Source organism: Clinocottus analis, unplaced genomic scaffold (assembly GCF_023055335.1).
Source record: "Clinocottus analis isolate CAN_PGR_092001 unplaced genomic scaffold, fCliAna1.0.p SCAF_1, whole genome shotgun sequence".
In the NCBI taxonomy this organism is placed as follows: Eukaryota; Metazoa; Chordata; class Actinopteri; order Perciformes; family Cottidae; genus Clinocottus; species Clinocottus analis.
The window spans coordinates 13,252,693-13,268,885 of record NW_027175820.1 but is presented as its reverse complement, the minus strand read 5'-3'; the positions used below and the strand labels follow the sequence as shown (position 1 = coordinate 13,268,885).

The 16,193-nt window shown below is 42.8% G+C and overlaps 1 protein-coding gene across 1 annotated transcript; it reads right to left on the bottom strand.

Annotated features, from left to right (window-relative positions):
* Positions 1–972: 972 nt before the first annotated feature.
* Positions 973–15,197, bottom strand: LOC137786856 (stereocilin). The gene is made up of 30 exons (XM_068579015.1): positions 15,109–15,197; positions 14,514–14,673; positions 13,264–14,400; positions 12,588–12,612; positions 11,941–12,481; positions 10,889–11,776; positions 10,731–10,793; positions 10,515–10,640; positions 10,130–10,296; positions 9,853–10,039; positions 9,385–9,500; positions 8,861–8,993; positions 8,582–8,764; positions 7,946–7,984; positions 7,689–7,865; positions 7,244–7,393; positions 5,988–6,046; positions 5,709–5,832; positions 5,515–5,597; positions 5,294–5,429; positions 4,689–4,891; positions 4,190–4,280; positions 3,912–4,083; positions 3,608–3,795; positions 3,151–3,306; positions 2,895–3,037; positions 2,341–2,489; positions 2,003–2,100; positions 1,297–1,444; positions 973–1,089 (listed from the first exon to the last, which is right to left on the bottom strand). Exons 2-30 carry the CDS (start codon positions 14,611–14,613, stop codon positions 1,010–1,012), a joined length of 5,862 nt encoding a protein of 1,953 aa, XP_068435116.1. The 5' UTR covers positions 14,614–14,673; positions 15,109–15,197; the 3' UTR covers positions 973–1,009.
* Between the last annotated feature and the right edge of the window lie 996 nt (positions 15,198–16,193).

Here is a 16,193-nt window from a genome sequence, read left to right as displayed (position 1 = left end):
CCATATAGGTTGAACGTCATGGTTCAAGTGCGGCCTGGGGACTCGCATCATCTCTCTCTCTCTCTCTCTCTCTCTCTCTCTCTCTCTCTCTCTCTCTCTCCTTCTCTCTCTCTCTCTCTCTCTCTCTCTCTCTCTCTCTCTCTCTCTCTCTCTCTCTCTCTCTCTCTCTCTCTCTCTTATACAGCTTTATATTTTGCTGGGATTAGACTATGGTATCTCGATCACATTTAAGAACTTTAATCTACACTAAAATATGGGTAAAAGCCTGTTAGTAATCTGCAAAGGGGATCCCTTCAAATTCGGTTTAATTCACCAACCTTTAAAATGTTATTTGAAAATGTAAAACATACAAAGGCACTTGAACGTTACAGTTTCCTTGCTGCCTTGAAGACGTGTTTATTATCCACAGCAGGCCGGTCAATTTATAAGTTTATAAAGTTCATAATGAATGAAACATACATGAAGTATAAATGATGCAGTCAGAGAGGACACGTTTTGTACTTGAAATCCACAGCATTTATGTAATAAAATTAACAAACTATAGGTCCTAGAAGAAGGAAGAAGGTCGCAGGTCCTGATGGTAGGCAGGTTATGTTACAGATGTGACAATGAAGGAAAAATATTTAAAAGGTATTTTATGGAACCTGTGTCTGCAGTTTAAGGGAAATGTTTTAAGATAACTATGTGATATTTAAGTCTATAAAATATCATCCCAAGTCAGTTTGTTCACATATTCGTTTGGAAAGCCCTCTGCCAAGTAAATATGAATCATTGCATGCTTTCCTCTGATTGCTCTAACAAAATGATAGTAAACATAGTTCAAGTACATACAGTTACATAATGTCAATCTCACATAAAAGTGAAACATGAAAAGCAGAGCAAAGTCAAGAGCAATGTATATTAAAGGACCAACGCACATAAAGAACAGAACAGTTTAAAATATTTATTTGAAGTACAAATATGATGATACCAAGGGAGGTCAAGGGGCAATTACATTGGTTTCAGTGTATTAAATGAGTTGCCACAACAAGAGGCAGAGTGCCAGGGAGGATGTAGTAAAGCTGTCTGCTGCTGGAGCCGAGTTTCTCCCTGTGGAAGCAGACAAACAGAGTCTTTATCATCACCTTGTAAACACAACTTAAAATTAAATTGGTGAGTGGAAACCCGACGATTACCATAAAATGATATGCACTCACAAAAACGCTGTGATAAATACAATAACTATAAAAGCCTCATTATGAAGGGAGTTGTTAAAAGGACATTTTATCAGCATCATTTTTTTTTTTCAAGTCACACCTCTCAGCTCCAGCAGGACGTCTCCTTCGTATCGAGCGAGTCCGAGCGCGTGCCTTTGTTCCGTGTCCAGCTGGGCCCACTGCTCCTCAGAGACAGCCCACGCCTGCTCCGCACTCAGCCACGACATTTGAACTGCACTGAACACCACCTGACACACACACAGCAGACACACTTTGTCATCTGAGATGAAACACTATGCTTATATTTTTGTCATTCTAAAAACACATCTCACTCTTAACACACCACAATATTGAGGGCACACTGTCTATATCCAAGACCCAATTCACACTTTTAATAGAAAAATTAACTAACATTATATAAAATTTGGTAGTTACATATTTTATGTTTAAGAAAATAATTGACATATTTTTTTGTAAATCACAAAGTTGTTAAAAGCATAATATCTGCGCATAGTAGCCAACATTTTGACATGTCACAGTACAAAAGGTATTACCATTAACGATGGCTCTGTTCAATTCAAGAGCGCCAGTTAGTCAAGACAGTGGGTTAGCATGTACGACAACAGGACCCTGAAACTAGGCAGCTATATCTTTTACAGTTCATGAGACTTGAAAAAGTTCATCCTGAGTTGTAAAAATCGAACCATTGAGCCAAATGCTTCATTGAGGCTCCTCATAGATGAAGCCAAACATTGTTCTGTACGTTAACCTGAATGAACGGGCAACCAATCATGGTTGAAACTTACTGCCATCTTTCTTGGTGACATCAGGGCGATGGCTTCAGGGGTGATTCCCTCCACTTGCTCTTGTACCAGAGCTGATAGCACCATGTCCTCAAAGCCCACTGGACAGAGACACAAACACTGTCTCGTCAGATAATTAATGATCCTAATATCAAATCACAGGAAGTGTAAGAGTTTTCCGAAAACTTTTAAACCCTCAGGGATATTTTTAAGTGCAGCTATCCATCCAAAAGCTGTCGTTCTCTCCTCCCACCCTCCTCACTCTTTGAAGAAGAAAATAATTTTAAAACTGTTCAAAACAAAAACATTAAACACCCCAGGGATATTATATTCCACTGTACCTGCCAGTGTCCCAATTTCGGTGAAAACTTCTGGTCCCCAAGCATTAACTGGACCAAAGGCCTCAGGTCTGGACAAACGGCTTGTCAACTCCTCCATCTGCTGCTCTGTGCATGGCAGGGACGTCTCCCGCAGGAACAGGACCGCCACACTGTAGAGTGAGGAAAATCATTAGGGACTTTATCCTTTTCTGCAGGTACGCAAAATGTTTTATGAGGGTTGTGCTGCTAAGAAATGTGCACCAGCCTTCTGTTACTTAGCATCTGTTAACAGGTGAATGTGAAACCAATCAAACACTCTCTGAAACCTAAAGCATCAGAAGGATCCATCATGTTTTATCACCACTACTAAGTAGGTTTAAAATATCCTCACTACTGTATATAAAAATGAGCAGTATTCGTCCCCTTTGGACTGTATATGTTAATCTTTGTTTATGCTCGTCTTTGATTTGATGCCAAAATCAATTTGATGAGGTATTGCTGAGTGTGAGCCTTCTTTTAGCAACCGTTGTTTAGTGTTGTGCGCTAGAGGAAGTGTGCGCTGCTATTTGACTGACCTGAGATTGTAGGGGCTCAGTCGTTTGATTTCTGAGGGATAGAGACCACACAATAGGTGGCCAAATGTTGCCAGATCAACAGCTGTTAACTGCTCCACTTTCAGTTTGCGTTTCCGCATCATACCTAAAATCACCGCTCTCATCTGTGAAAGAACCAAATAAAAAATGTAAAACACCCGAATGGACATGTTAAGTCTTCATGAGAAGATTGTTTTCAATTTCTTGAAGTTTCACATCAGAATGAAAAACTCAAAACCTTTTTAGGGCTCCAGTCTGTCAGTGTCCCCAGATGTGCCAACACACCCAGATCAGTGATGCTGGCGTCCTGCAGGTCCCTTTCTCCCATCTCAGTCACCACGGGGCCCAGAGCCAGCACCTCATCTGCTCTCAGCTCTCTCACGGGACTGAAGAACTGGAATGAGTGAAGTACAAGAACATGTTTCAACCACGGATTACGTTGCTGTCCTCCTCTCTCAGGGTCGGAGATTATCAGCCAGGATTCAACACAAAAATAAGGAATTCTCAATTCAATTCAGTTTATTTTATATAGCACAAAAGTATAAATACAAATTTGACCCAGAGGGCTCTCAGACATCAAGTCTAAATTGTTGAGGACGATGCATTTTGACCAAGAACTGTGTTGTAATGTTTAGATACATCAGATAGGGGAAATACCTGCTGCCCCACTTTGAGGGAAGATGATGATCTGATACATTCGTAGTTTTACTGACCTTCCTGAGTTTCAGCCACAGTGCTCGGCGCTGCTCAGAGCTCATTGATGCGTCCTGCGCAAAAACGTCAACACACTGTTTCAGCTCCTCCTGTGACATACGGCTGAGCTGAGATGACGTCCAAGCTGATGGAAACGTCCCTCTGATGTCTGCACAGCTTGGAACTGGGACTGCGCGAAGAGACGGCAGTGAATTCAGCGCAATGACAGGAATGAAAAACGCACACGAAGCATGACAACAGTATCACAACGGCACTTCAAGTTACAATCAAATATCAATATTGAACCTTTTGATTTCCTGCTCCGTGCTTTGACAATCCCTCGAATGAGACTCTGAGTCAGCCGTCTCTGAAGAGGCTGGTCCATACACTGAGTCACACAAACTCCACCCACCACACTGTCCTCCCAGCGACTTTGACCCACCAGGACCTGCTCCACTGTGTCTTTATTCAACACTTTCTGTACAGGGGAAAAACATATCATCACACTAAGCCTTAGAAAAAGTGTCAAGTTAAGCTAAATGAAATGAATGTATTTGCTTGTGTTGATGCTTTTGTGTGCTTACCAGTGGGATGGAGTTCATCTGCTTTGTTGAGAGAGAAAACACCAGCCTGCCCAAATGCTCCACATCCCCAACTTGCCATTTGGATGGCTCCCTGACGAGCAACACACAAAGCTGACCATTAGTGCTGTTTCATGTCATCCATGTCTTAATGCAAGAATGCTTTCCTGTCTGCCATTTTGTTTATTGTAGACTGCATATAAACTTATTCAACTTCTTATATTCTACCACTCTACACTAGGTGCGGAAGGTGTTTTGTTCTCAATAACCTATTTATTCATGGTTTATTTATTAGGAATAACTTCTCAATCATAACTTCCCATAGAAATCAGCACTGCATGGTTTGACATTCCCATCAACCTCAGCTGTGCTCTTTATTTCCCGCTGATCAGTATTTTTTTTTTTTTTATAAAGATGGAAATGAAGCTCATTGAAGTAAAATGAAAGTATGAAGTGTCATAATCAGAATATGTTATTGTTTCTCCCAACGATTTATTTTTACCCAAGCAGGTCTTTTTGGGTAAGCAGCGCACTAATATCTCTCAGAGCCTCTTTAGGAAGGCAGAAACTTCTCATCTCCTCCAGCCGGAGAGCCAGTGCTCTTGTGTCCACCAGAGCCAAACTGTCCCGGTCCAAGAAAGGCAGTAAAGGCCCCAGGATGTCCAGGGTGGTGCCATCAATCTCCCCCTCAGCCTGATGGGAGCCCTGCAGAGCATCACATACAGTCATGGATTTCACATCGATAGGACTTCACTTTTCTCTCTTTGTATGTTTGTGTGTGTGCTTAGAAGCCGAAACCAATAAATGCCGTTTGTTTTTTGCACCCTATTAATGTGTTAATACACATCAAATACATGAGTCACCATCACTGACGCAACCGCTGATTCAATTCAACCAGAAATAGCATCTCTCAGTTCCTGTTCTGAATGCTCATAATGCTGGTGCATCGTCTTAATAACCCTGAGATTAGTCTAGAATTTCTGTTTCAACTTAATGTTGTGGATCAATTGCATGCACCAACCGATGTCTGATCACACTTTTCTACCTGAAAAAAAGCAATGTGTCAATTATGTGAGAATATACAGTTAACACAGTATTGTCTTTTACCAGCTCAGTTACAGCCTTCTCAGCTAAATTTGTCTGCTTGTAATGCGGCAATCTCAGAAAATCCGCAAAGTGTGCATGAATGTGGTGCAGAATGGCCCTGAAGGATGCATTGGATAGGTCCTCTATCATCGTCACCCTGGAAGAGAGCAGAGCAGAGGTGTAACTGTAGTTCACTTTGGATAAACTATCAAATATTTTACGTGTAGTCAGGAGATACTTACGGTATAGTCGCAGCAAACCCAGAGCTTAAAGCACTGAGGTTGATTTTAGGTTGTTCCCTCAATTCCTCTACGAAACATTTTCGCTGGTAACACAGCCAAAACACATCTGAACTTGTTAGAATGAAACGTGAATTTGTAATTTGAGATTGATCTGGCATAAGAGATTGAGGAGTGCTAAAGTCTTTGTTCCTCACCAGAGCAGGTCTCCTGCCTCCAGGCAGCTCGCTAACGAACTGAAGCAGCTCGGCAGAATCAGAATCGTTGCTCCAAAGCCTCAGAAAGTCACAACTCATTCCACTGGCAATATGACCCAGCTCCCTAGGAGAAAAGGACAGGTTGCTATTTTAATTGTTTATTGAGTGAGTATCAGACCTGAAAATTACTTTTAAATCTTTAATTCTGTCTGTAGGTAAAATGACTTAATGAGTAAAATCATAGATCTGAATGCTCTGGTGCAAAACGCCCTTACTTACCTCACCATCTTGCTGGTAATGTTTTTTAATTTGTGGATCTTTTTGAACAAAAGCTGAGCCTGTGCAGATACAAATGAAATGGTGTCAAAGCCAGTAATTGACGTAACATTTTAATAAAATAAGTTAAATCAAATTGTAGTTACTATAGAAATGTATGTTGTAATTTTTTCCATCATGTTTTAGCCCCTTTTAGACACAAGGCTTGCATCCCGTTAAAATAAAATGAATATGCTTTGTAAAGAACAAACTTGTACAAGCCAACTTTCACCTGGGTGAGTACACAACGCTTAAAGCTTTATAGATATATCACTTTAGGGATGTCAAGTCCAGAGCAAGACATTTCCACAATGACTGTTCAAACTGCTGTGGATGTTGACATTCCTGATATTTGGCACACAGGATATTCACAGAAGATTGATTGTGTTTTTGATGAGCCCATCACCCTGCTATTAAAACCAGTATTAAACACTCCATTAACTTCAATTTTGTACTACTCTTAGACCAAGACTGGCATATTAAAACCTCAAAAATTGTCACTGTATTGTTTGTTCCATTCAACTGTTTTGTATTTATGAACGCTGAAACCTTTTGTTTTCTTAAAAAAAAAACTCAGCTACAGAGTAAAAAATGATCACCAAATATGGAATACAAAACGGTGGTATATACGACTGTACCACGTTAGATACAGTGCAATTCATTTCAGGTTGAAACCAAAATCACTGATATGTCTAACTCAGGATCAGGAGGGGTATGTTTCTTAAAACAATGCAAACACTACAATCTCGCAAAATATTCCTCAAACTGACTGTGTGGCACAAATAACAAAGGGTATAGAAGCATTTAACTTTACAGTTATTCAAATACAATGTTTGTATATCAAGTGTCATGATATATTTCAGTGCAGCTACTGACTGAAAGGGCAATCTTTGTTGATGTGACTGAGGTCTTGTTAGCCCAAGAACTGGAGGTGAAACACACTCTTTGCTGTGACAAAATCCCTTTAAGGTATCCATTAATAATTCATGCTACACTCCTCCACACCATTGTACTACATCCAAACTAATTAGCTTGATGGCAGCTGATGCGTGTGGAGTATTAATATCCTGAAAGGGTCATCTGAACCATATCCAATGAGTTGCAGATTAATGGGATCGAAGCTGGTAACATTTTCTTCTTGAGTCAGAGAACTGCCAACCCATTGTTGTCATATTAATGCAGTGTGAAATAGCACACAAAGGAAGGAGGAAAATATGCACCTGCTGTGGCGACCAGTGTATGTCTCTGTACAGGCTGACATCTCTCAGGATTGTTTTTCCGTTTAAGGTTTCTGTCAGCTTCCTCAGAGGGACGAACGGTAAGACACAGTTTGCCTGCTGAGTGATGTTCTGCGAGTATCTGTGCTGAGCCTGTTGACACAAAACACTGTAAATGTAAACTTTAAAACCTTAAAAGGGAACACAAATCAGATTAAACATATATATCATATGAACACTCTCTGGAATTATTGTGCATGATCAGCTGAATACCACATAAGATTGGATTAATGTATCTCAGGCCGCAGTTTTTAGTTTTTTCTAATTTTCCAGTAAGTTTTATCTGGAGAAAGCATATATGATCCTATATTCCTCAATGTACTCATCAAGTGACAACAAGGTGAGCCACAGCTAATTATAGGGATAAAACAGATAAAAGCTGCGTCACCTCCTGCATTGCGTTGTATAGCATGGCTCTGTGCCCGGGCTTAAGCTCAGTTAGCAACATCTTCCAGCATTGGCAGTGGGCGGCGTCACTGATCTCAGGCCAATGGAGGTCTTTGAGCACAGCAGGAGACAGACCAGAGAGTAACGGCTTTAGTCTGCACAGTTTTTCCATGGTGAGCTGGCAGGAAGACAAACACAGCGATTAAAGTGTAGTTGGCGAAAATTCTGCAAAAACATATTTAGAAAATGTCTACTTACAGAGGTGTCCTTTGAAATCTTGGATAACATTTGAAAAGCCTGAGGAAAGTATTCCAAAGATTAACACACATGCCAACTAAAATATACGAGTGTTTTGTATTTACATATTGTAGCCACATATTCAATCAATGTTTATCCTCTTCTTTTCTCCAGAAACATGGAAGGTAATGTTTTTAACACACTAGTCAATTTGGACATTGTGGTTTCATAACAGTCTTCTTTCAGACCAGTGGAAATAGCACATTCATAATACACATTTAAGTCTTTATTTTAATACTTTGTCTATTTGTGTCTTTAGATTTCACCTAAATTTACCAAACGTTAACGTCAGAAAATCTGTCATTTGCATATTTAAACATACAATTTCAGAAACCTTTTAAGGCACAAAAGACATGTCATAATGTGTATATTAGTGCATCTCTTCAGTAGCACTGATACCAGACAGTTGTAATCATATCTATATACTGAAGGTTTATACAAAAGAGTTTGTTCATAAATGAATTGAAATGCAATTAATCATTATACATGTACGGTTACATTGGAAACCTCCAGCTTAATGTATACTATGGTCACATTTAACTTCGCCAACGATAATACTGACAAGAAGTCACAAAGAAAAATAAATTCCCTGCCAACCTGTGCTGGAGAATATCTGTGTAATCCTGGTTGTGAGAGGGTTTCCAAGAGAAGCTGTGAGGGGAGTGACAGCAGGAGGGAAGCTCCTAACTGAGGGAGCAGACCGCTGAGGGCCGACAGCTCTGTGGGAGCCATGCTGCTGACGTTTAGGGTCTCGGAGGCTGGTATCAACCAAGAGGACAGCTGTCCATAAAACACAATTAAACCAGTAAGACCTTCAGGGTGTTAATGGTTTGAAGCAGATTTTCTGCAAAGGACTGAAGAACGTGTGCTACTTGCCCTGCCACTGGTACTTATGAACCCCTTTGACATGCACTGAGCCAGCTGCTGCCGGAGAGCCGAGGACACGGCTGAGTCCTGAAGAAATGAACCCAGATCCACAGGATCCAGGTAACAGGCAAGGACCCCCAACCTGCAAAGTCACTCTTTTAAGGTATTTTTTCTTTTTTTGAATAGTAGACAGAGAATGAGGAGAAAGATAACATATGTACTTCTCCATACATTATAGCCCCACACAAAAACAGCACTTTTGACCTAAATCATTGGTGCTAATCTTGGATGTAAGTGACCTGAGGGGGTCATGTCAACGAGGGACAAAATAGATGTCAAGTATATCAAATTGGAGATAATCATTTTTTTTAGTTTAAAAAGCCATACTATGGCCAAACACAAGTATAAATCAACGCCAACTGCAGGATTTAAGCTCTGAATATGAACCATCACTGTGGAAACATATTGGATAACCTGAATGTGTCTAAGGTGATCATAAAGACCAACATACATAGATGCAAAGTGGGTCCTACCTCGGTATGGTATCACTGGTCAGATTCTTCTGCTTGCTGAAGAGGGTCCTGAGCACATGGCGCCCCCTTACACCATCCAGACTGCTGTTGCCTAGTTGCTCTACCAGAGGAGTAAGCTAAAGAAGACAACAGATACAATGTTGAAACAAGAAAATACTAACTGTAAGGTGGTGTTTGATGATGGTGGAAGGCACTTTTCTTCAAACTCTCACATTAGAGTTTATCACGGTTGCAACTGAAGACTGAAGGCCAAAGCAATGATTCAGTAATCTTTACTCATAAATCCATTCACTGGTCCTTGTGTCCTGTATGAAAGCATCTGTTTCTCCATTTATTTAGATGTTGTCTTTATTTTGTCATCTGTACAAATGTAGGAAGCCCAGTGAATGATTTTACTATTTTACCTGACCTTGTCTGAGATGACTATCGGCTGTGAGAGATATACAGCAGTTATGTAAAGATTTGTACCTGTTGTGATGTCAGTTGCTGAAAATGACTGACTGGCAGGTAAGGCAGAAGCGGGAGGATGGAGCTGAGAAAGTATGGCGGCCATGTAGGGACATCACCCACCACACTTGACTGCAGGAGTCTTTTTACAAAAGCCTTTTTCTGCAGCGACTTCATCTCCGAGCTGTGGTCTCGAATGGCTGTCAACCTAAAGAGTGACTCAGAGGCTGTTAGCATCAGGACAGTAAGACATATCAAAACTAAACGGAAAGCTCTGTTGCCTGTGTGAGTGACTCACACGCTGTCGTTGACTATCAGGGAGGCTGGGAAGCTCATGATGTCAGAGACAGACATGAAGGGGATGAACTGAGACAGGTCCACAAACAACTCTGGGGTCACCCGGGGGAACTTGTGGATGAAAGCAGCAGTCATTGTTTCCATGGCCTGCAACTCTTTTTGTGACACCTGACAGAGAAAACAAAAGAGCGGAACAGAAAGTGATTGTGTCCAATATGCCCTTGTGTGGGCTGTGACATAGATTCAAATAAAATAGAGAGAACACAAGAGAGCACAATAAAGTACAAGAGAGTAGTGAACAGATGGATTTAACCCTGGACAATTAGCTTAATATAAAGTCTCAATAACAGTCCACTCAGTGTGTTGTTGGGAGGTTGAAAACAAACCTGGCCGGTTTCAACTTGTAGCTGGTCCCAACTTTGATGCATATGAGAGAGAAATCTCTTCACAGCATCTTTTTCAGCAGACATCACTAAAGTGCGAATGCTGTGTCTTGGCATCTGGAGGTACTCCTGGTGAGATAAAGTGAATCACCTAAATATAAAGTTCAGTCAACTTGTTGTTGAAGTTTACATTTAAATGTAGCTGCACAGGCTATTTACCTGCAGCAAAAACCTCAGAGCAGATGAGTTGTCATCCCGCTGGATGAGATCCCACAAGACAGGCTGATGTGACAGTAAAAAAAAAACAAGTTATTCACTCTTTGCTGAGTGTGTGTGAGAGTACGTCTGTGTGTGAGCGTGCCAGTCGGCTATCTTACACTGAAGCAGCTCAGTAGATCCTCTTTTAGAGTGGCGTTCTGCTCTCTGCGGAGGAAGACTCCCACGGTGTGCAGGACACTCATGGAGGCTTCTGGTTCCAGTGTGGCCCACGAGGTGTTGTCAAGGAGACTGGAGAGGAGGATAGCCTGACCCAAACCTTGTCTCGCCTCTCTTTCCCCCTCATCCAGACCCGAAGAGAGGCCTACCATGAAGTCCAGGACTCGCAACACATATCCCAGCGCCACTAAAAACCCTTCCTGCTCCCCTCCCTCAACCTCACACACACTCAGCTTGTGTAGAGCTTCCACCAGCAGTGGAGCCGGGTCCACACACAGCTGCGATGTGTCAAACTCATAGGGCGCCGGGAGCATGTCAAAAAACCTCTGCAGGAGGCACTTCCTGCTCTCCAGTTCTGCCTGCAGATCAGCACAGAAATCAGCAAACTGAGGCATTGCTCTGAACAGCTGATTGAAGAGTGTGGCATTTAGACAAATGTATTCTCTCAATCCATGTGTCTGCTCACAGAGCTCCAGGAGCGTTAGGTTGGTGAACTGATGCACAGCCCATGCCCTGTACTGACAAGCCTCCTCAACGGTGTCAACTAGGGAGAAGTTATGAATTTTAGAGCAGTACGCTGCAGCCCAGCTGCCCTCTGGCAAGGTCTGGTGGGAGTCGGTGGACTGTCTCCCGCACACAGCTGAGATCAGGACGGAGTTGTTGGGCAGGAAGCAGTGCCTGAAAACCTCGGCACTCAGCAACCTGTTGCCCAACTGGGCCTCACAGTTTTCATCGAGTACCGGGCTTTCTATTGCCTCACCTGTCAGCTGCACACAGAGGTCGTCTATACTTGTCAGGTTAAAAAAATGGTAGTCCTTTGTCACTGCAGCCTGCAAATATTTAAGTTAGAATAGGTGCAAATTAAGTAGAATGTATTAATTAAAAAACAAACAATGCACAAGTACATATACACAGTATGTCCTCAGTACGCCTTCATGCCTCAGATATTTTGCAAAATGTTATCGGAAAGCATATCAGAAAATGTATCTGTTACCTGTTGTGCTTTCTGCAGCCAGAAAGTTGAGTTGGCACAGACTGTGTTGTTGAATTCATGGGCAAAGAACTCGCTGCAGACATGAACCCAAAGGAAGTCCTCCTCAGCAGCAGACAAGTACCAAGCTGCATCAGAGCACGTGACATGCAAGTCGAGCCCCAGCTGGGCCTCTGCGGGATCAACTGACCCGTTCTCCCCTTCAAATAGTTTACAGTAGAGGAACACAGTGAAGTTGGAGATGCCTGTCAAGCCTGGGATGGATTCATTACACGCTGCCTCCAGGATTTCTATAGAGGCGGAGTACTCAATCTCTCTCCGCTGGTTGTAGCTCTCTTTCGCTCTGACTGCTTGTGGCTGGCTCGGCTGGAAGGGATGAGGTGTGATAGAGCGGTCATGAAGGTGTTTTTGTTTGGAGCCTTTTTTTGGAGATGATCTTAGTTTATCTGCTTCAGTGGGGGGGCAGGACAGGAATGCAAGTGAGCTTGGGAGACCCTGGGATCCCAAAGCCTGAGTGTTCCAGGTCACGTTATGTCTTATGCCCCTACATGTGCATGGACAAAACAATGAAAGAAATGTGAATCTAGCTTTGCTAATCATTTATTATTATATATTTGGACTGCAATCAGAAAGTGGTTAAAATACCTTACCATAAGATCAGTTGTCTAAGGTCACCTTGAAAAAGACAAATGAAAAGCAAATATTAACAGAAAATCAAAGGAAAGGAGTTTTGTAAAAAGCAATTGTTTCTGCAGTACACAACCATGCCTGGTGTACAGTGCAGCTCAGCTAACAATGCCCAAGATATAGTGTTACTGGCATCAATGAGAGGATAAAGAGATTAGCTGGGCTAACAACAGATGCTTTCACCGGCTAGGACGATTATAAAGATTTTAAAGCAGTGTCAGTCACTGTCACTGTCTCTCCTGTAGCTTTCAGGTGAAACCAGGGCCAAACTTATGAGGCTATTAACGAGGGCTAAAATGACGACAAATGAACTCTAAACAATGCATGATTTACTTCTAAACATAAAATATGTTTGAATAGACCTGTTTATTAGTTAATAGCACACTAGCATTCTTTTAAGAATCAACCTCTAAAGCAAAGCCTTTGAATCTATATTAACATAGCAGTATCTGCCATGTACCCTATAATTGAAGGCTGCTCTCTCATAATTAGCTTATGGTTCTAGAATCACATTTTGTGTATGACTGAAAGTAACTGAAACAACACTTAATAAATGAGTAGCCAGGTTTTTAACTCTGCTTTTTGTCTGATTTCAACAAGTTATTATTTCTTATGAGGCCAACAGCTCCACATACTCACCAACTGAGCATCGGCTCCGAGCATTTGGTTGTGGTACATACACTAGGCTGCTGACATCATCGAGCAGCGCCATGGTAACTCGTGAGACTTTCTGCCTCAGGTTACCATAGACAGAACTACCCACCCTGTGCAGGAGGCCCCTCCTCAACCCATCCAAACTCTGCACCAGAGCTAAATTTTTCTGTGCCAATTGGCCACCTCGTTCTCCTCCACCTGAACGTGATAACGCCTGCAGCAGGAAGCTTTGCATGGACTCTGGATCATCCTCAGCGGTCATCGCATCTTCCAGAGATGCATTTACAGACGACCCATCATGCCTCATGGCCTCAGGAGGCAAGCTGAAGGGCTTTAAACGTCCAAATGCACTTGAGCTTCTACTGTGTTCAGCACCTTCCCCTACTGGGTGTAAACTGACAACAGGCTTCCAGCTGCGTGTTTCTAGGAAACGCAGCAGCTGCTGAAGCCAGCTTACAGAGAAGGCACAGTCGCTACGACCCTTTAGAGCACAGATGAAGCCCTGCAGGCCTGCACTGGCCTGGCCATAGGTCCCACTTAGCAGAGCCTGAAGTGCAGCTTCAAACACAGCGCTCACTGTCCTCCAGTTCTGAGATAGGAAGGTCAAGAGAGGCCTGTGGGACTGACGCTCGGACAGACTGATCAGACTCTGCAGCAGCCCCAGAAGCCAGTCCCAGTGAGGGCTGCCCCTTAAGGACAAAAACCAGTCCTGCACTCTGACGCTGGGTCGGGGTGGGACCCGGCCGTTCCACTGGTTCAGTGCAGCACTCCCTTCAGACTGGAGGAAGTAATGCAGCACTTTCTCCCACAGTTGCTCCTCGTCTGGCGGTGCCTCCTCCAGCTCAGTACCCATCTCTTGGAGGTAGAGAGAGATGTTGTAGAGGAAGCCGGAGAGGCGGTGCCTGTCAATTGGCTTGTTTAAGGAAGGCAGGTTCTTGCTTGGAAGTACGCCAAGTGCTTTTAGGCTCCCCATGATATTCCTCATCCAAGGGAGCACCGACTGGTCCTTGTTTGGTTCCGGAGAAGCTTTCTGAGAATTCCAGCCGCTTCCTACATCCAGCCAACTCCATTTTGATAATATTTCCTTAAGAATAGCATCTCTCTGTTTCTCTTTACCGCCTCCTGAAAGAGTCCCATAAGAGACAGCTAAAGCTTTAGGAACATATATGAAACACATGTTTGAGCAAACACATAAATATGGTTTGTTTAGTGTAACGTTTTGATGGTGCACTCACCTGTCTTCTCAGGGGATCCTTGTCCCAGTAAAACAGCACAAACTATGATGCTTGTGAACGTAAAAGTGGCCATCCCTGGCCCTTTCTCTGCCATCTTCATCTCATAGCAGTATGCACAGTGACACAGTCGTGTCCCATATTTCCCCTAAAGCTGTTTTTCCTATTGATAAAAAAAGACCTGTTTAAACGAAGGCTGTGTTTTTTTTCTTTTTCTTTTCCAGCAATGCTGTAGACTCAATGGAGTAAAGTATCTCAATTGAGAGGGGGTATTAAACCTTAATGACTGGTCACCACGACACCTTACCACTCTCACTGCATGTTTACTAAAACAAGTGTTGGTAATGTACTTAACTATGAGACAATGGCGCAGGCCATGCCTTATGTGTTGTTTAAAAGAGTGACTAAAACAAAAGGTTATGAATGTGAGGGAAGATATTCACACACAAATAAATACACAGTTCTTAAAGAGATCACAGTTTGACAAGAAAAGCAAAGGATACATCTGCCCCTGTTTAAATATTTTTAAATGTCAGTCGTAACTCACAATAATAATAACAAGTTAACAAACTTGAAAAATATAAATTTAAAAACTCACCAACAGTTACAATCCATTAGTTTCTCAAGTATCCTTTCAATCTTTTAGCATCTCTAACTCAGCGGCATCAACTCACTCTTCTGAGTGGCACTCTCTGTTTCACCATGTCTCCGACTTTCTTTACCTTTCACTCTCTCCTGCACCCCTCCCACCCAACTCTCTCTCTCTCTCTCTCTCTCTCTCTCTCTCTCTCTCTCTCTCTCTCTCTCTCTCTCTCTCTCTCCCTCTCACTCTCTCTCTCTCGTTCTCTCGTTCTCTCTCTCTCTGCTTGGGACTCTTGCTTTTTTGTCTCGGGCGTTTAGGTTGATGTCTGTCTTCATGTTCCATTAGTTTAATGTTGTTGAGTTGCTACATAATTGCTTGAAACAGGGGGTACCTCTCCATCTTTAAGGACACTGCTTGTATTTATATGTTCGTCATTTTTACTTTGCGTTCACTATTTCGGGCCATCATGATGCTACAGGAAGGTCACAACACTCACCTAGACGCTCAAACAAGGTGAAAATCTGGATCATGTTAATCACACCCAGGATATCTATCCCATTCTCTAGCTGTCCGATGTCTCCCACTGACTGATTGTCATCGAGCCGTCTCTCAGCTGGGACCCATCTTGTGACTCTGGGTTTGTTAGGGGTTTAGTCTTACCAACGGGGCCGGGCCAGCAGAGACTGTGCAGGCTGTCATTGTTCAGACACATTTATCCCTCGGTCAGGCAGACTTACAAGTGAGCCCTGTGCAAGGGCACAGCGGCCGACTCCCCAGAGTCAGACCACTGTCTGCAGCCCCTGAAACCCAAGAGGGCTGAGTGAAAGGACCACCCCCTCCCTCCTCTGGCTTTAGCTGTATGATACTGTGGCCTGCACTGGGACAATATCTTCCTCCTGTATTATTGATACAGCAGGGAACAGCGATCACTCAGTGCAACTAGGCTCGATTCACCACAGGCATATTCAATGAGAAACTGGATCCACCCCATATGTTCCTCTCTCTCTCTGCTGGAAACTCATGCCAGCAATCAGCTGGTGAAACTAGCTGTTGAGATTGGAATAGTTGGTCTGAGTCCAACCCTTAGCCTCCATCTTCCA

What these genes read in the sequence shown, in the direction of transcription:
- LOC137786856 (XM_068579015.1), bottom strand. Translation starts at nt 14,613, where the DNA reads ATGAAGATGGCAGAGAAAGGGCCAGGGATGGCCACTTTTACGTTCACA. An exon ending in AGGATCCCCTGAGAAGACAG is followed by an intron (nt 14,401 to 14,513) that starts GTGAGTGCACCA and finishes GGACTCTTTCAG; the next exon opens with GAGGCGGTAAAGAGAAACAG. An exon ending in TACAAGTTGAAACCGGCCAG is followed by an intron (nt 10,297 to 10,514) that starts GTTTGTTTTCAA and finishes TTTCTCTGTCAG; the next exon opens with GTGTCACAAAAAGAGTTGCA.